Source organism: Mizuhopecten yessoensis, unplaced genomic scaffold, assembly GCF_002113885.1.
Source record: "Mizuhopecten yessoensis strain PY_sf001 unplaced genomic scaffold, ASM211388v2 scaffold715911, whole genome shotgun sequence".
In the NCBI taxonomy this organism is placed as follows: domain Eukaryota; kingdom Metazoa; phylum Mollusca; class Bivalvia; order Pectinida; family Pectinidae; genus Mizuhopecten; species Mizuhopecten yessoensis.
The window spans coordinates 7,043-29,854 of record NW_018479853.1 but is presented as its reverse complement, the minus strand read 5'-3'; the positions used below and the strand labels follow the sequence as shown (position 1 = coordinate 29,854).

At 37.7% G+C, this 22,812-nt stretch overlaps 2 protein-coding genes across 3 annotated transcripts; one reads left to right on the top strand and one right to left on the bottom strand.

Annotated features, from left to right (window-relative positions):
* Positions 1-1,146: 1,146 nt before the first annotated feature.
* On the top strand, positions 1,147-8,557 carry LOC110441376 (uncharacterized protein YMR317W-like). 2 transcript variants are annotated; one of them, XR_002461863.1, is made up of 11 exons: positions 1,147-1,329; positions 1,539-1,702; positions 2,159-2,273; positions 2,753-2,916; positions 3,474-3,595; positions 4,149-4,274; positions 5,054-5,530; positions 5,894-6,023; positions 6,396-6,492; positions 6,716-6,866; positions 7,270-7,355. XR_002461863.1 is itself a non-coding variant. In XM_021484493.1 (11 exons), the coding sequence occupies exons 1-11, from the start codon at positions 1,276-1,278 to the stop codon at positions 7,472-7,474; spliced, it is 1,812 nt and encodes a 603-aa protein (XP_021340168.1). In that variant the 5' UTR covers positions 1,147-1,275; the 3' UTR covers positions 7,475-8,557. The 2 variants fall into 2 exon arrangements, 1 of the variants encoding a protein (XP_021340168.1); XM_021484493.1 differs by having other exon boundaries at positions 6,709-6,866; positions 7,270-8,557.
* A 92-nt stretch (positions 8,558-8,649) lies between these two features.
* On the bottom strand, positions 8,650-22,221 carry LOC110441377 (reticulocalbin-1-like). Its single transcript, XM_021484494.1, has 9 exons — positions 22,096-22,221; positions 21,249-21,286; positions 18,639-18,729; positions 16,777-16,907; positions 16,461-16,651; positions 15,681-15,853; positions 14,031-14,091; positions 9,251-9,450; positions 8,650-9,053 (listed from the first exon to the last, which is right to left on the bottom strand). Exons 3-9 carry the CDS (start codon positions 18,696-18,698, stop codon positions 8,949-8,951), a joined length of 921 nt encoding a protein of 306 aa, XP_021340169.1. The 5' UTR covers positions 18,699-18,729; positions 21,249-21,286; positions 22,096-22,221; the 3' UTR covers positions 8,650-8,948.
* Between the last annotated feature and the right edge of the window lie 591 nt (positions 22,222-22,812).

Sequence of the window (22,812 nt, the reverse complement as noted above, 5' to 3'; positions counted from 1 at the left end):
GGAGATAACAGTGGATCTCTGCCAATCGCACACAACGAACTTTTAGTGTTCCCCATATAATTTCCAATATAGGTATTCAAGTCTCTTACAATATCGTCGAGATCAGTTATTGTCATAATCTCAATATCGGAATCGCTCTCTGTTTCTCGAACCGCAAAGTCCATGGCATTCGTGATCTTGACACTTACTTGTTTTGTTGTGCCGTCCTTTGCGTTTCTTGTTCCAAATCGACTATTTCGTTATTACTGCAGAGCATGAAGACATGTTTGACGTCGAACATATTATGTTATGACAGCGCAATATGACGTCACTTCAGCTAAAATCAAACAGAACCATAGAGGAATAGCGCCTGCAGGAAATGGAGTCACGAGGATTAGTGCCCGGAGTCAATGATCGCCACCCGTGGTCAAGGGGCAGGGTCGTGGAAAACGGTATTGTACTTAATAGAACACACGAAGCTTTACACGAAGAAATTAACATTTGACGTAATAAAACCAAATAATATCACAGCCGTCAAAGATTATATGATGACGTCACAATGGGGACAATATATATATAGAGCCATACCGGTACATTTTTAAACTTCGCGAAAGACATTTCGGGGAAATCGGTGTATTTGACAACTACATGTTTTACAAGCATATTAACTTCCTTTCCATTTTATACGAGACGTAGAAAACTCGTTACGGTATATTTTTTTTCGTTTGGTATTTCAGTGAGATAGCATTAAAAATTCGGCATCAGTTCCGCGATATCACAAGGAGGCAATAACACAAACATGCCATGCCTCCTGTAAGCACACATACACAACACACATGGTAGCATAACGAAACAGAAAGGAGGTCCAAAGGTCGACTCCTGTTTTGCTCTGTTATGTCTGTTGAAGGCACCCAGCACAAGATCTACCCGGTCACATTATACTGACAACAGATGAACCAGGAGTTGGCATTACTCTAAACATTAAATGTTAAGCAGGTAATAACAGCTACAATTTATAAGGTCTTTGGTATGCCTTGGGACAGAACCCGTATCATTTCATCACTTAGGCGAACGTTCAACATTAAAGCCAAAAATGAGATATTGCCAAGCAAAGCGCAAGGAAATAAAAAGTAGTGAGGAGTAAAAGAAACATATTGAAATCTGAAGTAATAAGTCATAAAAGTGGGCCACTTCACACATTGTTATTAGTGAGACACGTGATGGTGCTGATATACCGCCACACAGACCAAGGAACTCCATGTTACTACTGCAAGTGTCCTGGCTTCCATCATCACCATGATGTCCGTCGGTCATTTTGTTATCTTGTCGCTTGTGTACGGAATCATGGAGGTAATATAACAATGTCGGGACTCAATTACTTATTTATTTTCACACTTTTTTACATTGAAATTCCTTCTCAGCCATTTTTATCATTTTGAAATTGTTGCATAATAACCAAGAGAATACATATTTGTACATTCAGACATGACTCCTTAACCTATCTTTTGTTTGATTCATCCTCACACATTATCAGTAAGAATACCCGATACTCCTGACAGGTAATGGCTGGTGGTACGGTGTACATCCGGTTTCTCTCTTACTCCAACCCCTCACACAAAGACGCCACAGGCCAGTGCTGTGAGAGTCTGAGTACCAGCGGATGTGGTGCCAACGAGTGTGATCCGTTCTTCAAAATATGTGTGGGACTTCTGTCCAGTTCTGGGTGAGTGTTACTCATCTCCATCGACATAGTTATTGTGTAACTCGAGTAATTAAACCTGTGGCTAACCCATTGTCTCATATCATAACTACAAGTTTATCTGCATTGGCAAACTGTACTCGGGACGATTCTTATGGTATGTTTTGTTGTAGATTTTCGCAATAACAGCGAATAACACCCCATTTAATAGGAACTCTATACGATTTTATTTTATAAATACATAAATTGTTAGTTGCTTTTATGACTTATTAGGTGATAAACATCAGCTTCGTGAATGAAATATGTTGATTGTGTCTGCCTGTTACAGTCTTCGTTACATTCACTACATACTTGTATTGCACCTTACTGTGTACACATATATATATATTGCATCTATTGATGATGCCCAAGTGTAACAACAAAAGTTACGTCCTTTACACGTATGCAGCCTTGATTACGACTGCTGCTTATGTTATTAAGGTGTGAGTACGGTAGTGTGAAGACAGAGGTGTACGACAATACGGACACCATCAGGTTCGGCAATGTCATCAGAACCATGCCTAATCCCATCGTAAAGACATTCAACAATTGGGGGGTAGGTACTTTTTATATGAAACACAACAATTGAGGAGGGGGGGGGGGAGGGACAGGGTACTTTTTTTTTATATAAAACAATAATGGGGGGGAGGTACTGTGTATATAAAACAACAAGGGCGGTAGGTACTGTGTATATAAAACAACAAAGGGGGTAGGTACTGTGTATATAAAACATCAATGGGGGTAGGTACTGTGTATATAAAACATCAATGGGGGTAGGTACTGTGTATATAAAACAACAATTGCTAAACATTTGGAATAAACTCATCATTTTGGGAATGCTACACCTATAGCCACATTGCTATATTATTCATCAATGACAGTGTACACTTCACTCCGGGACATGTCACTCTTCTTTATTTCTCGTTGTGTTAAACACCATCGTGTTACCTTCATCATTTGTTGTATTTATCATAATGCGTCCTATTTTTCACATTCTCTCGGTGTTTCGTGCACCTTTCCTTTTCCTGTAACTAGTCCGGAATACACGTGAAAGTAGACGTACTTGACAGAGATGGGACGACTTTTTTGGGTAGTGATGACCTAATCGGATCAGTAGATCACCAAATAACAGGACCTGTTGACCAAAACGGCATACTGCTGCACAATACCACCAAGCCTATCAAAGGAGGGGCAGCTGAGTAAGTACAATATAGCATGGCTTTAAATAGACCTACGGCTGTAAGGGTTAGGATAGACCTTCATTCGTAAGGATTGGAGCAGACATTAAATGGTAATTATCTGTTTAATACTTTCTTTTCAATATTTTGAATAGGCCATCAGCTTAAAGGATCAGGGTAGACCTTAGAATGGTAGGGTTGAGGTAGATTTTGGATGCTTGGATTGACGTAGACCTTAGGATGTTGAGGTCGCGATAGATCTTCGGCTGTCAGGATTGACGGCTGACCTCCATTTACAGTGTTCGAGGTAGACCTTTCGTCGAAACATTTAGGGTAGGTTTTCGTTTGTAGACTTTTGTAGACGTTTGTTTGGTCATAATTAAGAATCATAGTCGACATACAGTAGAAAGGATCGGGGTAGATTTTATGTTAGAATAGGAAGATAATTTGGCCGATCATTCACGTACATCAAAATATCGAAATTGTAAAAAAAAAAAAATGCATCTTTTCAACGGAAATAGGATTGTATTGTGTTTAATATTATTGAGGTATGGGAAACACGTGCTGTTTGTTTTTAGATTGGTTATACAGTACAGAATTGTGTGTGAGCAGCATTACTATGGCGACTGTTCCGTATCGTGTCGACCATTGCTACCCAAGTACAACTGTAGTAGTAGCGGCCAAAAACTATGCTTACCAGGTATATATGGTGTTTATCTGGTTATACAAATTATAATACTTTCGATATTATCTTTTATTAACATTGTAGACACTTAATATATGTTTACCGGCTAAATGTTGGTTAAATCTTGTAAAAACAAATATATATGCTTAGCAGGTATCATATAGCGTTGATAATGTAGAGACATTATACGCGTACCCGACATTACATAGTTTTTATCTTGTAGAGATAAACGATGTACCTATGAATATTCGTATTATATAAAGTTACCTTTCTGGAACAAAATATATGCATATGTTTATAAAGTATTTAACTTAAAGAGACAAAAGATATGTGTGTGTAGACAGAGTTGTTGCTGGCTACCTTATTGGTAAAATGGATGACATTAGTGTGGGTGTCATTTAATTAAAAGCATTTATTATCGAATTATTATCTTCATCAAACTTTATTTTTATGATTCGACATATAACATTATTTAGGACAACATTGTGTGTCTCCGTCAAACTTTCTACTCCATTAATAAATACACCTGTCTATTATAACTGGATAAATAGCCTGTTTGTACCGACAGGATGGGTGGGATTCCGGTGTAGTATACCAGACCACTCCTGTGTAACAAAACCTTGTCACAATGGTGGTACTTGTACAGATATCCCAACCAACAAATACCTATGTACCTGTCTGAACGGATGGACAGGTATGTTATTATACTGAATGGTATGTACCATTCAATATGAACGTTTTCAATTAAAGAAAATTATTAACGATTTATTGCGAACAATTTGTAGTATCGCATCAAAATAATTATATTGAGCTAAAAGAGCACCTTTTGGCAAGCTTTATCCGATTTGCTCATTCGCAGTACAGCGACTCGCCATATATAATGCTTTATAAAAAAATAAATGGTATTTGTTAAAAGTACTTTGATGAGATAGTACAACATGTACGTTGTTTTCCGTGTCTATTTTGGTCATAAGAACATGAACTTTGGTTTAATCTCACAAACTATTGATCAAATACCGTATTCTCTAAAATGTTGAACATTTCGGTTGTTTGATATTTGTTTGCCATCAAAATCTCTGAAAAAATTCCAATGAATTCGAAAAACTTGTAGTATTATAACTACCACAAAGTTGAAAAGATTGGATAATGACAACTTCTAAAATTTTTAGTATATTGTTCAGTGAAACTAATATTTAGTGTTAAATCTATCAATATATAACATTATTATGCAAGCCAATTATGATTCAGCGCAAATTACAGTATTTAGCAACATCGCACTGTAAGTATACAAGCGTTTGTTATCCGGCCTCAACTTGTGTATGTATTTCATGTTAGTGGAGGACTCTTCCGATACATGCGGCCTGTTTGATTGCATCTGTTTTTAGAGTCTGAAACGTCTGATTTGCTTGCTCCTCCACGCATTTACCTTATATTCTAAGAAAAATATACACATATATATTTCTGGTACTTTAGGACAGACCTGCGAGACGTTTGCGCTGCCTCCATCAACGAAGACAACCATTGTCACTTCCAAAACGTCAACACAAACAGCCGTGACGTCATCAACTCCGTCTACAATACAAGGAGCAGTTACGTCATCAGCACAGAAACTAGACACGTCAACATCCCAAAGACAATCCATGTCAACAACACAAAAACGATCGACATCGACAACAAAGAAAGCACTGACGTTAACAACACAGGAACAAACTACGTCTTCAACACAAGGACATAATATTAATAATACGCTGTTTTCCTCAACACCACAAACAGTTTCACAAAATGTTTCTTCAAAAACAGCAACATCCGACACTAAAAGTACATCTTCTTGGCTGGTAAATAGTACGTCGCCTGAAGCCACAACGTCCAACATAGCAACGCCCACAACACCAAGCCAAAATACTACAGGTGCATCATGTCACTTTAAGATGGCTTCCAGCCTTATAAATGGTAATATGTTAAAGCGTACAGCGGTAATACGAAGATTGTTTGTCACCATAATGTTTCGCACTTATTATTATTACGTAAATGGGCATATTCAATTGAGGTAATAAATATTGTTCGATAACATTTGATGCACACTTTGTAGATTACTTGGTGATTGCAATAACTACAATGTTCTATAGTGTTCCACAATTTATGTGGCTACATTTAAATGCTAAGTTTGCTTTGAAAACTTACTGAATTTTATGTAGCTTTTTAGATGTTAAGAATAGGTATATAGTTTAGCAACATGTAATCTAGCTTACTTGGTATTGAGAAATTTTGACCAGTTCATAAGAACGTATTATAAGGGAATTATATATTTGGCAGGAACAAACATTACCCGGGTACAGCTCTCTGGCATCAACAGGAAGGAGTTGACTGCTGCAGATGTAAAACGAATACTAGAACAAACGGTCCATCCTACCAGTCTTCGTCCGGTATCACTCGACGATAGTGTGTAAGTAGGAATGTATACATGATTAATGGGGGGAGGGAAGGATAATGTGTCGCTATAAATCGATATATCCTAGTGAGGTAATACTCTCATCAATATCTTTGTTGTCCGCCTGAATGTTTGCAAAAGTTACTCAATGACGATGACGGTTATTAAAATGTGTAAAATAACAATTATATTATTACACAAGCGTATAAGAATATATTGTTTATACATATTCACTTCAGAATTAGCATGCATATCACTGATCTTCGAATGGTCACGTGAAGTATCTGGCCAAGATGAACATGTGCCGAACGAGACATTTCATTTTTTTACATATTGACTATATATACGGATTTATCTACCGTACCTAAATGGATTTTGTTATTTTAGCATGGTTTTTGACATGGAAATAACCTACAACGTGTCTACGATTACCAGCAAGCTCCTTCCACGTGTACAGAGAGAATTGTGTCGAATGGAAACAAAGGTAACACCTTCTTCTTACTCAAATAAATCATTGTAAATTTATGTCTGTAAGTGTTTGAAAACAGACGAGTTATTTCCGTCTTATTTAGCCAAAGAGATAACTCTTGATGGCTACTATTAGCTCTTAACAGGTTTGATGACAAAGAAAGAAATAGTTTTGACATAAGTGATAAATATGATCCTATTACACCACCACACTATCTATATTTGTCGAAAGGTTCCAGGTTCTGCCACAGGTCGGGAGGCCAGTGAAGCCGGGGAGGCGAGCTCCGATAACTCCGATAACTCCGATAACTCCGGGCCAGTTATTGGTGGGGTACTAGGAGCTCTCTTCCTCATCGCTATCCTCGGTGTGGCCGCGTTCTTCTTATACAGGTAACATTTCATGTCACAAACTAATCATAGACCAAACAAACGTTCGGACAGATATTTCAAAGTAGAAATAGCCCAGATTGGATAACTTCATATGAAAACATGTACGAGTTATCGAATTTCATTTCAAATCAATTTTAATGCGTTTAAGACACAATTGGATTAGGCACAGAACGATAATTATAATCAGTACCTGTAAATTGTAGTTTAGAAAAAATGAGGTTTAAACAGTATAACTACACTGAATTTTACAATAACATTGCAACGATATATCAAACTTATCAAAAATATTTATCTGTTATTCGCGTTTTGTTTAAACTAATTTATGTACATATTTTCGTACAAAATCAAACATTAAATGCATAAATGAAACAAATCTATTTCCTTTTTTTCCACTTTCTGAAAGATGGAATAAGAAAAGAAATAAAGTGACGGGTGAAAAGATTGACAACGAGTGCTCTTCAACGAGTGAAATACGGAACAAGATCTCGGCCAAAGACGTGGACATATCTTCCCCGCCCGCCTCTACACACAGACAGACAGACCAACCAGTTAGCATCGCCTCTACACAGATACAGACAGACCAACCAGTTAACATCGCCTCGACATAGATACAGACAGACCAACCAGTAAACATCGCCTCTACACAGAAACCGACCAACCAACCAGTCGATTAAACTACACACATCGCCTCTACACAGATACAGACCGACCAACCAGTCGATTACACTACACACATCGCCTCTACACAGATACAAACTGACCAACCAGTCAATTTAACAACACACATCGCCTCGACACAGATACAGACAGACCAACCAGTCAATTAAACTACATACAGTTCATAGCTTCGACACAAAGATGGGCCAGTCTTGAACTAACTGTCCATACACGAATTGGAACATAGAAGTGGATCATATAGCTTATTTCTACGTTTTCCCTTGTATTAATGTTGTAATTGAAAATCGACGTATGGCTGATGTAGAAGTGTCTGTAGTGTTCTTTAATTCACGATCAGGAGAGTACAGTATATACGATCGATGTGGTACATGCATTTGTTTTTTAAATATGACATATCGACAATATACCTGAAGGTAAATCGGAGGACTAATCAATGTTTTTTCAAACCTCATGCGGTAAGTGCTATAAAAATTTCAGTCTCCAATTATAAAAACCAAGTCGGAAAAAAGAGGACACAGTTTGTCAAAACGGTTTTACCAACAGCCGACTGAAAAATCAACAGGTTGTTGTCGATCAATTCGCAATTTCATCTGCATAATGTATCATCCAGGCTTTTCCCAAAAACAACAATTTGCTCAAAAAATGTCACAACCATATAATTGTAAAAACAATCGATTATCTTTGGGAAAAGTATCATATTTAGGAAACGAAGACGTATTTTGAGTTTGTTGGAAGGTAAGGTAATGTATTAAAATGAAACGTCCCGATATTATAAACATTTTTGAGGTGAGGAAGCTGCATAGGGATTAAAAGATATTTTGAGTTGTTTAAAATCCACATTTCATTACTGCCACTTCTTGAGCAAACAGTGTCACAAGTGAGATACATGTATAACCCATGGACACATCCCAGCGCTGGAGGGCACATCGCTGACGACTACTCACTATATATTTTCGATTGGTTTAAGTACATTATAAATGCATATGTATGTGCACATTGATATTTGTTTCTGATCATTAGTACGGGGAGTCTTTTATAAGTTTTATCCATGTCGATTTCAGTGTTATTAATAAATCGTACATTATAGTCAAATAAAACAATTGAACGGTTTTTTATTGTTTTTATTAGTTTTCCTCAAGGGCATTACCACTCGTAACTGCCCTAAAGAACAGTACCGAAATTATACATGTAGCTTTGGTTTTCCAGATATTGTACATGGAGAAAGGGCTAAATTGGTAACAGATTACTTAAGCTGGTACATTTGTAACAAGTAAGGGTGTAGTGTAAAGTATGATATGACACTGTACATGTGTAATTTTGTACAAATTAAGATGTAGTCTAGCGTACAGTGTATGTTTAAAGTATTATGATAAGCACCGAGTCCTACTTTACGAAATGGTCTTATCAGAATTCGTCATGATTCTTAAGAACCTCCCCGTAATCCAGCGCCTGACTTCCTACGAACATGTTGAAGTTGGTGAGTACCTCCTCCTTGGTGAGAACCTCATCCTACAACAACAAGAGACAGTATGTGTGTTCACGGTGTTGTATTGGAACCGGAGAATTACATCTTACCCAAACAGAAGCTACTGTGTTTTGTTAATATACGTTTTATTATTGAAAATGATAACGTTTTCAAAGGAATGCCTGTGACTTGGTGTAAAATGATGCCCAGGACAGCGGTTGTGATGAGAAGTCGAACTCACCTTGTTTAAGTCTGAGTGGTGAATAAGATGCCTAGCCTCGACCAGGGCGGGGTTATAATTGGAGGGGTTGATCCACTCTCTCATCTCCTCGAAATCCAGCACTCCGTCGCTGTCTTTGTCCCGGTAATTAGTAAACTCCTTCCTACGTAGACTTATCCATGTGGGATCTTGTGTCCGTTTATCAGAAGGATGCACGTCCGCTGGAAGTGTAAGCAGGGGATGTAAAGTATCGATAAAGTGAGACATTCGTAATCGTAAAAGTCGAATTTGTTTTCTTGCCCACAATTCGATTTATTTTTCGTCTCTAACAGAAACAGCAATATGTATATCGACATAGAAAGCTCACATGGTTTTATCATATATCCTTATAATGACAAACTTACACGGTACAGGTCACAGTTGATCACTTCTTAGGATAGTTTTAATTATTTGGACTCCTGTGACCTTGAAAGTTGGTCGAGGTCATATTTTTTTATAAACCTGTTATCGTGTCATCCTAGCAAGCTAAAACTATAGATCTGTCTCGGCACCATGGTGCGTTAGATTTTATTTGAAGTTTAACACATTTGACGTTTAACATATCAGGAATTATTAACAGAGTTGCTAGCAACAAAATATTATTTCAAGCGCCGTGTCAAATGTCATGAAACTAAGTCATAAGATTTCCTACAAAATATCGGAAATGTCAAAAGTCTACATCATCATTAAATTACCTGCAAAATCGCATACACCATCAACCACTTCATCAACTTAGCTGTTAATTCGATTATAATATCATTTACTCACCAAGGTATTCGTCTATATCATTACCAGTTTAATCAAATTACTTATGAAATCGTCAATATCACATCGACTTTCCTTTTCCCTCGCTTATATCCTTATTTTTTCCTGTGGTATTCGTCTATACCATCGACTTTCCTGTGACATCGTCTGTATCGTCAACCTACCTACCTTTTACCTCGCCTATACCATTATCTTTCCTGTGACTTTGACTGTATCGTCAACCTACCTACCTTTTTCCTGGCCTATATCATTATCTTTCCTGTGACTTCGTCTGTATCATCAATCANTCTTTCCTGTGACTTTGACAGTATCGTCAACCTACCTACCTTTTACCTCGCCTATATCATTATCTTTCCTGTGACTTTGACTGTATCATTAACCTATCTACCTTTTACCTGGCCTATATCATTATCTTTCCTGTGACTTCGTCTGTATCGCCAACCTACCTACCTTTTACCTGGGCTATATCATTATCTTTCCTGTGACTTCGACTGTATCATCAACCTACCTACCTTTTACCTGGCCTATACCATTATCTTTCCTGTGACTTTGACAGTATCGTCAACCTACCTACCTTTTACCTCGCCTATATCATTATCTTTCCTGTGACTTTGACTGTATCATTAACCTATCTACCTTTTACCTGGCCTATATCATTATCTTTCCTGTGACTTCGTCTGTATCGCCAACCTACCTACCTTTTACCTGGGCTATATCATTATCTTTCCTGTGACTTCGACTGTATCATCAACCTACCTACCTTTTACCTGGCCTATACCATTATCTTTCCTGTGACTTTGACAGTATCGTCAACCTACCTACCTTTTACCTCGCCTATATCATTATCTTTCCTGTGACTTTGACTGTATCATTAACCTATCTACCTTTTACCTGGCCTATATCATTATCTTTCCTGTGACTTCGTCTGTATCGCCAACCTACCTACCTTTTACCTGGGCTATATCATTATCTTTCCTGTGACTTCGACTGTATCATCAACCTACCTACCTTTTACCTGGCCTATACCATTATCTTTCCTGTGACTTTGACAGTATCGTCAACCTACCTACCTTTTACCTCGCCTATATCATTATCTTTCCTGTGACTTTGACTGTATCATTAACCTATCTACCTTTTACCTGGCCTATATCATTATCTTTCCTGTGACTTCGTCTGTATCGCCAACCTACCTACCTTTTACCTGGGCTATATCATTATCTTTCCTGTGACTTCGACTGTATCATCAACCTACCTACCTTTTACCTGGCCTATACCATTATCTTTCCTGTGACTTTGACAGTATCGTCAACCTACCTACCTTTTACCTCGCCTATATCATTATCTTTCCTGTGACTTTGACTGTATCATTAACCTATCTACCTTTTACCTGGCCTATATCATTATCTTTCCTGTGACTTCGTCTGTATCGCCAACCTACCTACCTTTTACCTGGGCTATATCATTATCTTTCCTGTGACTTCGACTGTATCATCAACCTACCTACCTTTTACCTGGCCTATACCATTATCTTTCCTGTGACTTTGACAGTATCGTCAACCTACCTACCTTTTACCTCGCCTATATCATTATCTTTCCTGTGACTTTGACTGTATCATTAACCTATCTACCTTTTACCTGGCCTATATCATTATCTTTCCTGTGACTTCGTCTGTATCGCCAACCTACCTACCTTTTACCTGGGCTATATCATTATCTTTCCTGTGACTTCGACTGTATCATCAACCTACCTACCTTTTACCTGGCCTATACCATTATCTTTCCTGTGACTTTGACAGTATCGTCAACCTACCTACCTTTTACCTCGCCTATATCATTATCTTTCCTGTGACTTTGACTGTATCATTAACCTATCTACCTTTTACCTGGCCTATATCATTATCTTTCCTGTGACTTCGTCTGTATCGCCAACCTACCTACCTTTTACCTGGGCTATATCATTATCTTTCCTGTGACTTCGACTGTATCATCAACCTACCTACCTTTTACCTGGCCTATACCATTATCTTTCCTGTGACTTTGACAGTATCGTCAACCTACCTACCTTTTACCTCGCCTATATCATTATCTTTCCTGTGACTTTGACTGTATCATTAACCTATCTACCTTTTACCTGGCCTATATCATTATCTTTCCTGTGACTTCGTCTGTATCGCCAACCTACCTACCTTTTACCTGGGCTATATCATTATCTTTCCTGTGACTTCGACTGTATCATCAACCTACCTACCTTTTACCTGGCCTATACCATTATCTTTCCTGTGACTTTGACAGTATCGTCAACCTACCTACCTTTTACCTCGCCTATATCATTATCTTTCCTGTGACTTTGACTGTATCATTAACCTATCTACCTTTTACCTGGCCTATATCATTATCTTTCCTGTGACTTCGTCTGTATCGCCAACCTACCTACCTTTTACCTGGGCTATATCATTATCTTTCCTGTGACTTCGACTGTATCATCAACCTACCTACCTTTTACCTGGCCTATACCATTATCTTTCCTGTGACTTTGACAGTATCGTCAACCTACCTACCTTTTACCTCGCCTATATCATTATCTTTCCTGTGACTTTGACTGTATCATTAACCTATCTACCTTTTACCTGGCCTATATCATTATCTTTCCTGTGACTTCGTCTGTATCGCCAACCTACCTACCTTTTACCTGGGCTATATCATTATCTTTCCTGTGACTTCGACTGTATCATCAACCTACCTACCTTTTACCTGGCCTATACCATTATCTTTCCTGTGACTTTGACAGTATCGTCAACCTACCTACCTTTTACCTCGCCTATATCATTATCTTTCCTGTGACTTTGACTGTATCATTAACCTATCTACCTTTTACCTGGCCTATATCATTATCTTTCCTGTGACTTCGTCTGTATCGCCAACCTACCTACCTTTTACCTGGGCTATATCATTATCTTTCCTGTGACTTCGACTGTATCATCAACCTACCTACCTTTTACCTGGCCTATACCATTATCTTTCCTGTGACTTTGACAGTATCGTCAACCTACCTACCTTTTACCTCGCCTATATCATTATCTTTCCTGTGACTTTGACTGTATCATTAACCTATCTACCTTTTACCTGGCCTATATCATTATCTTTCCTGTGACTTCGTCTGTATCGCCAACCTACCTACCTTTTACCTGGGCTATATCATTATCTTTCCTGTGACTTCGACTGTATCATCAACCTACCTACCTTTTACCTGGCCTATACCATTATCTTTCCTGTGACTTTGACAGTATCGTCAACCTACCTACCTTTTACCTCGCCTATATCATTATCTTTCCTGTGACTTTGACTGTATCATTAACCTATCTACCTTTTACCTGGCCTATATCATTATCTTTCCTGTGACTTCGTCTGTATCGCCAACCTACCTACCTTTTACCTGGGCTATATCATTATCTTTCCTGTGACTTCGACTGTATCATCAACCTACCTACCTTTTACCTGGCCTATACCATTATCTTTCCTGTGACTTTGACTGTATCGTCAACCTACCTACCTTTTACCTCGCCTATATCATTATCTTTCCTGTGACTTTGACTGTATCATCAACCTACCTACCTTTTACCTCGCCTATATCATTATCTTAACTTTTGATTCGTCTACATCATCTACACAATTCGGTTCTGTTATCATTACTTACCTATGAACTCTTGTTAACATTACTTACCTATGAACTCTTGTTAACATTACTGACCTATGAACTCTTGTTAACATTACTTACCTATGAACTCTTGTTATCATTACTTACCTATGAACTCTTGTTAACATTACTTACCTATGAACTATTGTTATCATTACTTACCTATGAACTCTTGTTATCATTACTTACCTATGAATTCTTGTTATCATTACTTATCTATGAACTCTTGTTATCATTACTTTCCTATGAACTCTTGTTATCATTACTTACCTATGAACTCTTGTTATCATTACTAATACTTACCTATGAACTCTTCCACATCGATTTTACCGTCCTTGTTCGTATCGAGCTTGTCTAGATATTCCTGCAACGAGAAATAATATTAAAAATATCTTCTTATATTTCAATGCATGATATAAATTAAACACTCTAAATAATCGATATCTATTTAGATGGATAAAATAAACAAAGAAGGATAAAACATACATTATAAACCAGAGAAAGTGGGCAGGACTTACACTACACACACACCATCAATAATGAAACATTTTAGTAATAGTGATCTTGACATGTGACCAAGCCCATTTCGAACTTCTCTAACAGATATCAAAATAACCATATTTATGACGTTTTATTAAAACTGAAAAAAGGAATATGACCGCTAGAATGATTACAAGAAGCGTGACGTTGGAACTTTATTTTATATTTGATCTTAGACAGATAATGCCTTTATACAAACATGTTTAAGTTATGTCAAAGGCAAACAAGACTACGATTTCCATTTCCTACTCGGACTCTATACGACTGTAAGAGTCCATTTCCTACTCAGACTCTATACGGCTGTAAGAGTCTATTTCCTACTCGGACTCTATACGGCTGTAAGAGTCAATTTCCTACTCCGACTCTATATGGCTGTAAGAGTCCATATCCTACTCAGACTCTATACGTCTGTAAGAGTCAAATTCCTACTCAGACTCTATACGTCTGTAAGAGTCCATATCCTACCCAGACTCTATACGGCTGTAAGAATCCATATCCTACTCAGACTCTATACGGCTGTAAGAGTCTATTTCCTACTCGGACTCTATACGGCTGTAAGAGTCCATTTCCTACTCTGACTCTTTACGGCTGTAAGAGTCCATATCCTACTCAGACTCTATACGGCTGTAAGAGTCCATTTCCTACTCAGACTCTATACGTCTGTAAGAGTCAACTTCCTACTCAGACTCTTTACGTCTGTAAGAGTCCATATCCTACTCAGACTCTATACGGCTGTAAGAATCCATATCCTACTCAGACTCTATACGGCTGTAAGAGTCCATTTCCTACTCGGACTCTATACGGCTGTAAGAGTCAACTTTCTACTCAGACTCTATACGTCTGTAAGAGTCCATTTCCTACTCGGACTCTTTACGGTTGTAAGAGTCCATTTCATATTCGGACTCGATACGGCTGTAAGAGTCAACTTTCTACTCCGACTCTATACGTCTGTAAGATTCCATTTCCTACTCCGACTCTATACGGCTGAAAGAGTCCATTTCCTACTCAGACTCTATACGGCTGTAAGAGTCCATTTCCTACTCGGACTCTTTACGGCTGTAAGAGTCCATTTCATACTCGGACTCGATACGGCTGTAAGAGTGATGACATGAGACTTGAAGGCAAATTCTATTTTTAGTAACAGTGACCTTGACTTTGGACCGATCACGTCAATGTCGATGTAGATATAAACACGTATATATTTAAACTTTGTTTTCAACTACCGGGTTAAACAGGAATTCCATACCGTTATAAGCAGGTATAAAATGACTGCTACAGGAAAGACACGTGTGGTATGTGTGCTCAACGAAAATCCACAGACAACCGATCTTCCTGATATATTTTCGCTCCAAAGGGGATTTTGTTGACCCCTCACCTATGCCCCTGATCTTCTGACTACAAAGTGAACCTTACATGTACAAGGATATCCTTAGTGTGATTGCCCTCCTCCGGATGGAGGAAATACATGAATTCTGTTTTCGTCAGTTGATTATCCTTGTTGATATCGGCGGCCTCCCAGCGACGTCGTTCCTCCTTCACCCTCTCCCTGTGTTTGTACAAGGGTGAGTGGGGACTATCAACGTTCTCTGTAACAGACATACCAGATAGGCTGATCATGTGTCCTTAATATGTAAGAAGGTTTATACATGTATCCGTTATAGACAGGTTGCCTAAAGTGTTCGTTATAGACAGGTTGTGACGTACATCTTATAAAGAGTGTCCGTTATAGACAATTACTTACATATTCGCTTTCAATAAGCTAATACTTGTCCGTTATAGACAGGCTAATAAACATGTCAATTTTGGCAGAATGATTTATTCTTGTGTAAAAACAAGTAAATACATATGTTCGTTCTATACAGGTAAATATACATGTCCGTTATAGACAGATTGATGTGTTCTTAATGTGTACGAAGGTTGTTACAAGTATCCGTTATAGATATGTTAGCAGACGTGTCCGTAATAGACAGGTTGTAACATATCCGTTTTATGCAGGTTAATATATGCCCGTTATAGACAGGTAAATACAAGTGTCCTTTAACATAAGTAAGAAGAGTGATACGCGTGTCCAATGTAGACATGTTGATATATATTCTGTTAAAGACAGGTTGACACACACGTAGGTACATGTACATGTACGTGTACGTTAAAGAGAACGTTTTACACGTGCCCGTTTGAATAATAATCACTTACCATCAGCGTATCCGAATGTTTTGCGGAGGTAAGCTGGCCATGACAGCTTGTTATCCTCGTGTTCGAGAACGATCCAGACTCTGTTTGTGTCGTTGGCCACAAAGCTGATGCGGACGTACCAAATCCAGTCCTTGAGTTCCCCCTCCGTGACCCTCCCGTCTCCATCCTTATCTATCTTGTCCACGATAAGCCTGTACAGCAACAACGTTACAATATGTTCTCTCTGCATATATAGGAGACTGTATATAAAGGACATTGTATAAAGCAAATTAGTTTACATATATGCTCAGCAGCGTTTTGAGCGGAGACTACTTACCCTAGGCGGCGCTTGCTCTCCTGTTCCGTCAGCTGTTCGAACTCCTCGGCATTATCCTTCCCTAGGAACACCTCGTGGTCATAGTGATCATTATGTTTACCATCAACCTCGTGGGGCAGGTCGGAAAGCGACTGAAATGTTACAATATCTGCTCACTACTTTGTCTAGGCAGCACTGTTCTAAAATGTCAGTACCAGCTCCAGTATCTGACGAGGCACGTGACAATAATACAACAGGTTTTGTATTCTTATTTCATTTTCCATTATATCATAGATGAGGTTATGATGTCACTTTTTAATGTGTGACATTTTGAACTATGACTTTTTCATTGCTTGACTAATTTTTGCCATTACATGTAGAGTTGATATTGTCATTAAATATGATTTTGTTATTATGTGATTGATAATGCTATTATATGATTGGTATACGATTCGGTTTTGTCTTTACATGTATGTGTGTTTTTATCACTATTTGATGTGGTATTACATACGGTTTTATAATAGGATATTGTAATAATAATGTATGAGTAGATGAGCGATCGAAGACATGCACACATTCACAAATGTATAGGCTTATTACAGATGATCAAAGTTCTATCACAGATTTGCCTACAGAAGTACTTGTAGCCCAGGCGATCTGTTATGCACATTCTGATTGAAAGATAAGCAGAGGTAAAAGAATTATTTCAAAGCAATCACATTTCGAGTTACAAATAATCTAATCATTTCAAACCAATCACATTTCGAGTTACAAATAATCTAATTATTTCAAAGCAATCACATTTCGAGTTACAAATAATCTAATTATTTCAAACCAATCATATTTCGAGTTACAAATAATCTAATTATTTCAAACCAATCATATTTCGAGTTACAAATAACTTAATTATTTCAGTGAGTTTTTGATTGCTGTATAGTATTGTCCGTAAAGCGATAATGATGCCTTTTCGGTAACCGACTGTCTATTCCAGATGGATGGATGTCTAAAACAGCTGCATTACTACTGTAACGTTGTTAGATATGGACTTCGGGCCATTCTTGATACAGGTTCGTAAAACACATCTTTTTACATATATAATACAATATATTTGAAAGAAGGAGAATTGTGTGAAAAAAACTTTTATTTCGATCCGGGCGTCGTGGTAAATCTTGTCTATATTACGTATGTAAATACAAATGTTTTCTCCTCTCCGATCCCCCTCGTTCCAGCTAAAGTGCCTGTGGTTCTATTAACATATAAACATGTATAAAGCGTCTATTGTCGGGATTAAGTATGTACACATACAACGTGAGCGAAGTGAGCGAAGGAATGAAACGTATTTTGTGAAATGTATTTTAGTAAAGATACTTTTATGTTTCCATCCTAGGGTGCGCAGTAGATACGGTTGAATCACAGGGGCTAGCAACGATTTATATGGGATAAGAAAAACAAGCATTGCTAGCCCCTGTGGTTGAATCATAGGGACTCAATACTGACGTTTTTTAGAGGAGAAGCAAAATGTATCCGTTGACTGATTTCACACAGCGAAATGTGAAGAGCACTGCAAACGAGGCCAAGCGGGTGGTACACGTACGCTAACAGTTGTAAGCAACTCTCCTGTCATCAAAAACCACGTACTTCACACATTTGTATAAGAAAATACTACAAAACCTTGTTCGATACGACGAAAACCATAACGATGGCTCCAGTAACGTGTGGTTTTACTGAAGAATGGCTGTTTAAATGAATACCTCATTGTTGAGCACTTCTCCGAATAAGTTAATAATCTTGACTGGGGCCTGTCTACAGGGGTAGGATGGGACCAGTCTACAGGGGTAGGATGGGACCAGTCTACAGTGGTAGGATAATGTCAAACTACTTACCAGTCCACGTGCAAACGTGACCAACACGGCCAACACCACCGTCAATCTCAAGAAACGCATGTCGATCGTCTGAAATAAAAACTGAGACCCTCTGTACCAACAGTTACACGTATGTGAGGTACGAACTATGACCCTTTTGTATACCCCCCTCCCTAGCAGCACAGTACGTACTACTCACTGCAAACCGACACCAGTCTGTTTGTATACATATACACGTACACACATTCACCCACAGGGACTCGATAATATAGCTGTATAGACACTGACCACACTAATGTATGTGTCAATGGTCCAGAGCCCCTGGGGATCTACCAGCTACCACCATCCGTCATTGTACCCAGCTTATGAATTTTGGATAATTCGTAATAGAATATTTCATAATTTGGTCAGAGAGATATCTTAAAATGATATTGAGATAATCTGAAGTTAATTAATGATACTGTATCATATATGCATTATTGAAATGGAGATATCTGAACTAAACCATATTTTTAAGGTGTAATAATTTCACATTAGGTTGAAAATTTCTTAAAATAAAATAGAGTTAAATGTCCACTGTTTAAGAAATATTAACTAATTTAAATATATGAATTGTAAGATGTTAAGTTGACCTAGGTAGCTGAATTGTTGAGGCGCCACAGCAGTAATTCAGCTACCTAAGTCGACACATGTAACGCTAACTCATTTTATATGACCACTTCAATGCTTTCACAACCTTTAATTACAATTGTTTAAAGATTTCAACATATTTTACGCATCCTACAGATATACTGGCCAAATATCACGATCCTAGCTCTCTTGACAATTCCAAAGCTTATAAGGTTGATACTCATTTTGAAAATGGCCAACGTCATGCTATAGTGATTCATCCCAGCATGACACTCCAAGTTTCAGAAGAAGTTGAATAAACTTCCACGCATTTGACCAAGGACTAGTAGTGACTTGTCATACATGTATATATAGCACTTCTTAGGGGTTATATACTATATATAGCACTTCTTAGGGGTTATATACTATACATAGCACTTCTTAGGGGGTATATACTATACATAGCACTTCTTAGGGGTTATATACTATACACAGCACTTCTTAGGGGTTATATACTATATAAAGCACTTCTTAGGGGTTATATACTATATAAAGCACTTCTTAGGGGTTATATACTATACACAGCACTTCTTAGGGGTTATATACTATACACAGCACTTCTTAGGGGTTATATACTATATAAAGCACTTCTTAGGGGTTATATACTATACACAGCACTTCTTAGGGGTTATATACTATACACAGCACTTCTTAGGGGTTATATACTATATAAAGCACTTCTTAGGGGTTATATACTATATAAAGCACTTCTTAGGGGTTATATACTATATAAAGCACTTCTTAGGGGTTATATACTATATATAGCGCTTCTTAGGGGTTATATACTATATATAGCGCTTCTTAGGGGTTATATACTATATATAGCAATTCTTAGGGGTTATATACTATACATAGCACTTCTTATGGGTTATATACTATACATAGCACTTCTTATGGGTTATATACTATACATAGCACTTCTTATGGGTTATATACTATACATAGCACTTCTTAGGGGGTATATACTATACATAGCACTTCTTAGGGGGTATATACTATACATAGCACTTCTTAGGGGGTATATACTATACATAGCACTTCTTAGGGGTTATATACTATACATAGCACTTGCTTGACATATACAAAACGTATTTAAAACTTGATAACTGCCAGATATTATCTTTTATTGATTATTTGTAGTAGTTTAAGCTCACCTGCCCTAACACCACGTGAGCTTATGGCAGTGGGCAGCGTCCGGTGACGTCAACTTTTCCCTTAAAACACCTTCTTCACAACTAAGAGGTCATGGGCCATGATAATTGACCAGAAGCATGCTGGAATGAAGGGCAAGTTTGGTCAGAAGAATGACCTTGACTTACTCTCAAGATCAATAATCATAAGAGTCCTAGCGTCATACAATGTACCATTTGCAAGAGGCATGCTTGGATGATGGGCTAGCAGGTTTGTACAAATGAATTACCTTAACAACACAGGGACAACAAATAACAATCGTGTCAAAATATCTTAAAGACCAGTTTTAGAATAGAAGTTTGTCACCGTGACAAATAATTAATTGTACATGTTATCTTAATTTTTTGGTAACATTTTTCATGACCTATTTTATCATCAAATACACCGTTAAATTTAAAATATAAATTACGTAAATGGGTGAAAAGTTTTTCTCATAACTCTATTGAAAATTACAAACTGGATGGCGCTGATTTTTATTTTTTTATTTTGTCGATTTGACATTTTGTCGTCGAAATATAAAAGAGAACATCGCCAAATACCTACAATCAAAAACTATCATCAAAATAAGAGTTTTAGGATATTTCCGCTCTTATGACAAAGGCCCTTGACAAAATCGAACCAACCTCCTATTTCCGGATTAGAACCTACTGATGACGTTACGGTAGGTTCAGTTCAGTATACGTACTAATGAGTAGTTATATGGTATACGTACTAATGAGTACATGTAGTTAAGTTATGTGGTAAAAACAGTGATGACGTAGTCATACTCACTTCCCATTCTTCGTTGTTTTCAAGCCAAAGCGTGCGGACTTTAATAATTTAAAACACATGTGTCACAAGAATTCATAATGTGTATTTGTGCAAATAAAATCATAATATACATGTATAATTTACAAAATCTGTAAGTAGACTGGCTCCCTCTACATGTTGAATCTATTAAGACCTAAATGAGATTCCTATTATCATGACCACTCGGATGACCTACCAATACTCAATAGTGTTTTCTCCAGGATGACCAGAACCTGAGTTTCGACTACTAGTAATTTGAGCTACGTGGTGAAAGGCTATAGTAGAAGTAGGGGAGTGGAAGCCAGTATAATTGTAAGGCTCAGTGAGATCGCCCTGGTGACGTGTCAGCAGCCTCCTTACAGGGGGCCAGTGGTACGAGTAAAGGGTATACTACTTAAACCATCATACCAATACTGGTCGAATCTGGTTTCCTCAAAAAAAAACCATATAAAACTGCATATTTTAACATTTATAACTCAATATTGACAACAAAATTGCTAAAAGGTATGATTGATCACTTTGCTATAGTAAATTGCATGTTTTATACGTAAATACTATGACTTTCACAAGTAAATGTAGTTGGAATAAGGTTTAGGTTTTTTTTGTTTTTTTTTTGCCTAGGCATGCATGTTCTGTACAAATCTACGAAATCAGTATTGGTGCAAAGAAAGACCTGTTATGGAGGCTGATGCAGCCTTCTGGTTGTCATGTAGACGTGGACAATAACAAATCATGTGTAAACATGTGTCTACACGTACTAATATAATTAACACCCGTGGTATTGTGCTACACATGTAACAAACATATCAGATAGATTTAATCACCTTACCTGCAGTAAGTTTAACACTTCTGGGATGATAATAGCAGTCCCGTCGTTCCGGACAGACTGTGTTGACTGAGGGGGTCGGGAAGCTGTATTGTTGCCTCGGGATGGGGTTCTTCTAGAATACTCTACTTGGACATAAGCCAATCAAAAACAATCCTGCCGCTATTATGACCAATCAGGAAACTGCCGACGTGGAGCTTGATTCCCACACTTTGTGTAACTTGATCCAAAGTCTAGAAATTTCGTAAACTTCACTGCAGGCACTGTGGTAGACTTACCCAAGTCTTAAGTTACAATCTCCAGTATTTTAAGTACCAGTGAAACAACGCGCCGTCTGGTCCATGAGTTTAATTAGAGTCAGCGGCTGGTATAACTGTATCAAATACTGGTATCTTATGATTGAACTTCATTTGAAAAATTAAAACGAAAACTACATTCATCGTTTTTTAATTTCCATAATAATAAAACGTAAACATAACTAGCTTCATTTGCAGGAGCTGTACTGATAAACAAGTCCTGAAATGGACATCTTTATCTACACGCGTTGGGTACTGTAGTTTCCTGGAGTTATGCATTGTAGTAGTATGTACTGTAGCCGTATGTTAACCATGATAGGGCTGCGTGTTGCATCATATAACGGTTCTCAGTTCTATGAAAACGATCCAAAATCTTATGCAATTTTGGTTGAAAGTTTCATCATACTCTTCAAACAATACCATG

What these genes read in the sequence shown, in the direction of transcription:
- LOC110441376 (XM_021484493.1), top strand. Translation starts at nt 1,276, where the DNA reads ATGATGTCCGTCGGTCATTTTGTTATCTTGTCGCTTGTGTACGGAATC. An exon ending in ATCAAAGGAGGGGCAGCTGA is followed by an intron (nt 2,917 to 3,473) that starts GTAAGTACAATA and finishes GTTTGTTTTTAG; the next exon opens with ATTGGTTATACAGTACAGAA. An exon ending in GTATCACTCGACGATAGTGT is followed by an intron (nt 6,024 to 6,395) that starts GTAAGTAGGAAT and finishes TTGTTATTTTAG; the next exon opens with CATGGTTTTTGACATGGAAA.
- LOC110441377 (XM_021484494.1), bottom strand. Translation starts at nt 18,698, where the DNA reads ATGCGTTTCTTGAGATTGACGGTGGTGTTGGCCGTGTTGGTCACGTTT. An exon ending in TCACGTTTGCACGTGGACTG is followed by an intron (nt 16,908 to 18,638) that starts GTAAGTAGTTTG and finishes GTAACATTTCAG; the next exon opens with TCGCTTTCCGACCTGCCCCA. An exon ending in AACATTCGGATACGCTGATG is followed by an intron (nt 15,854 to 16,460) that starts GTAAGTGATTAT and finishes TGTCTGTTACAG; the next exon opens with AGAACGTTGATAGTCCCCAC.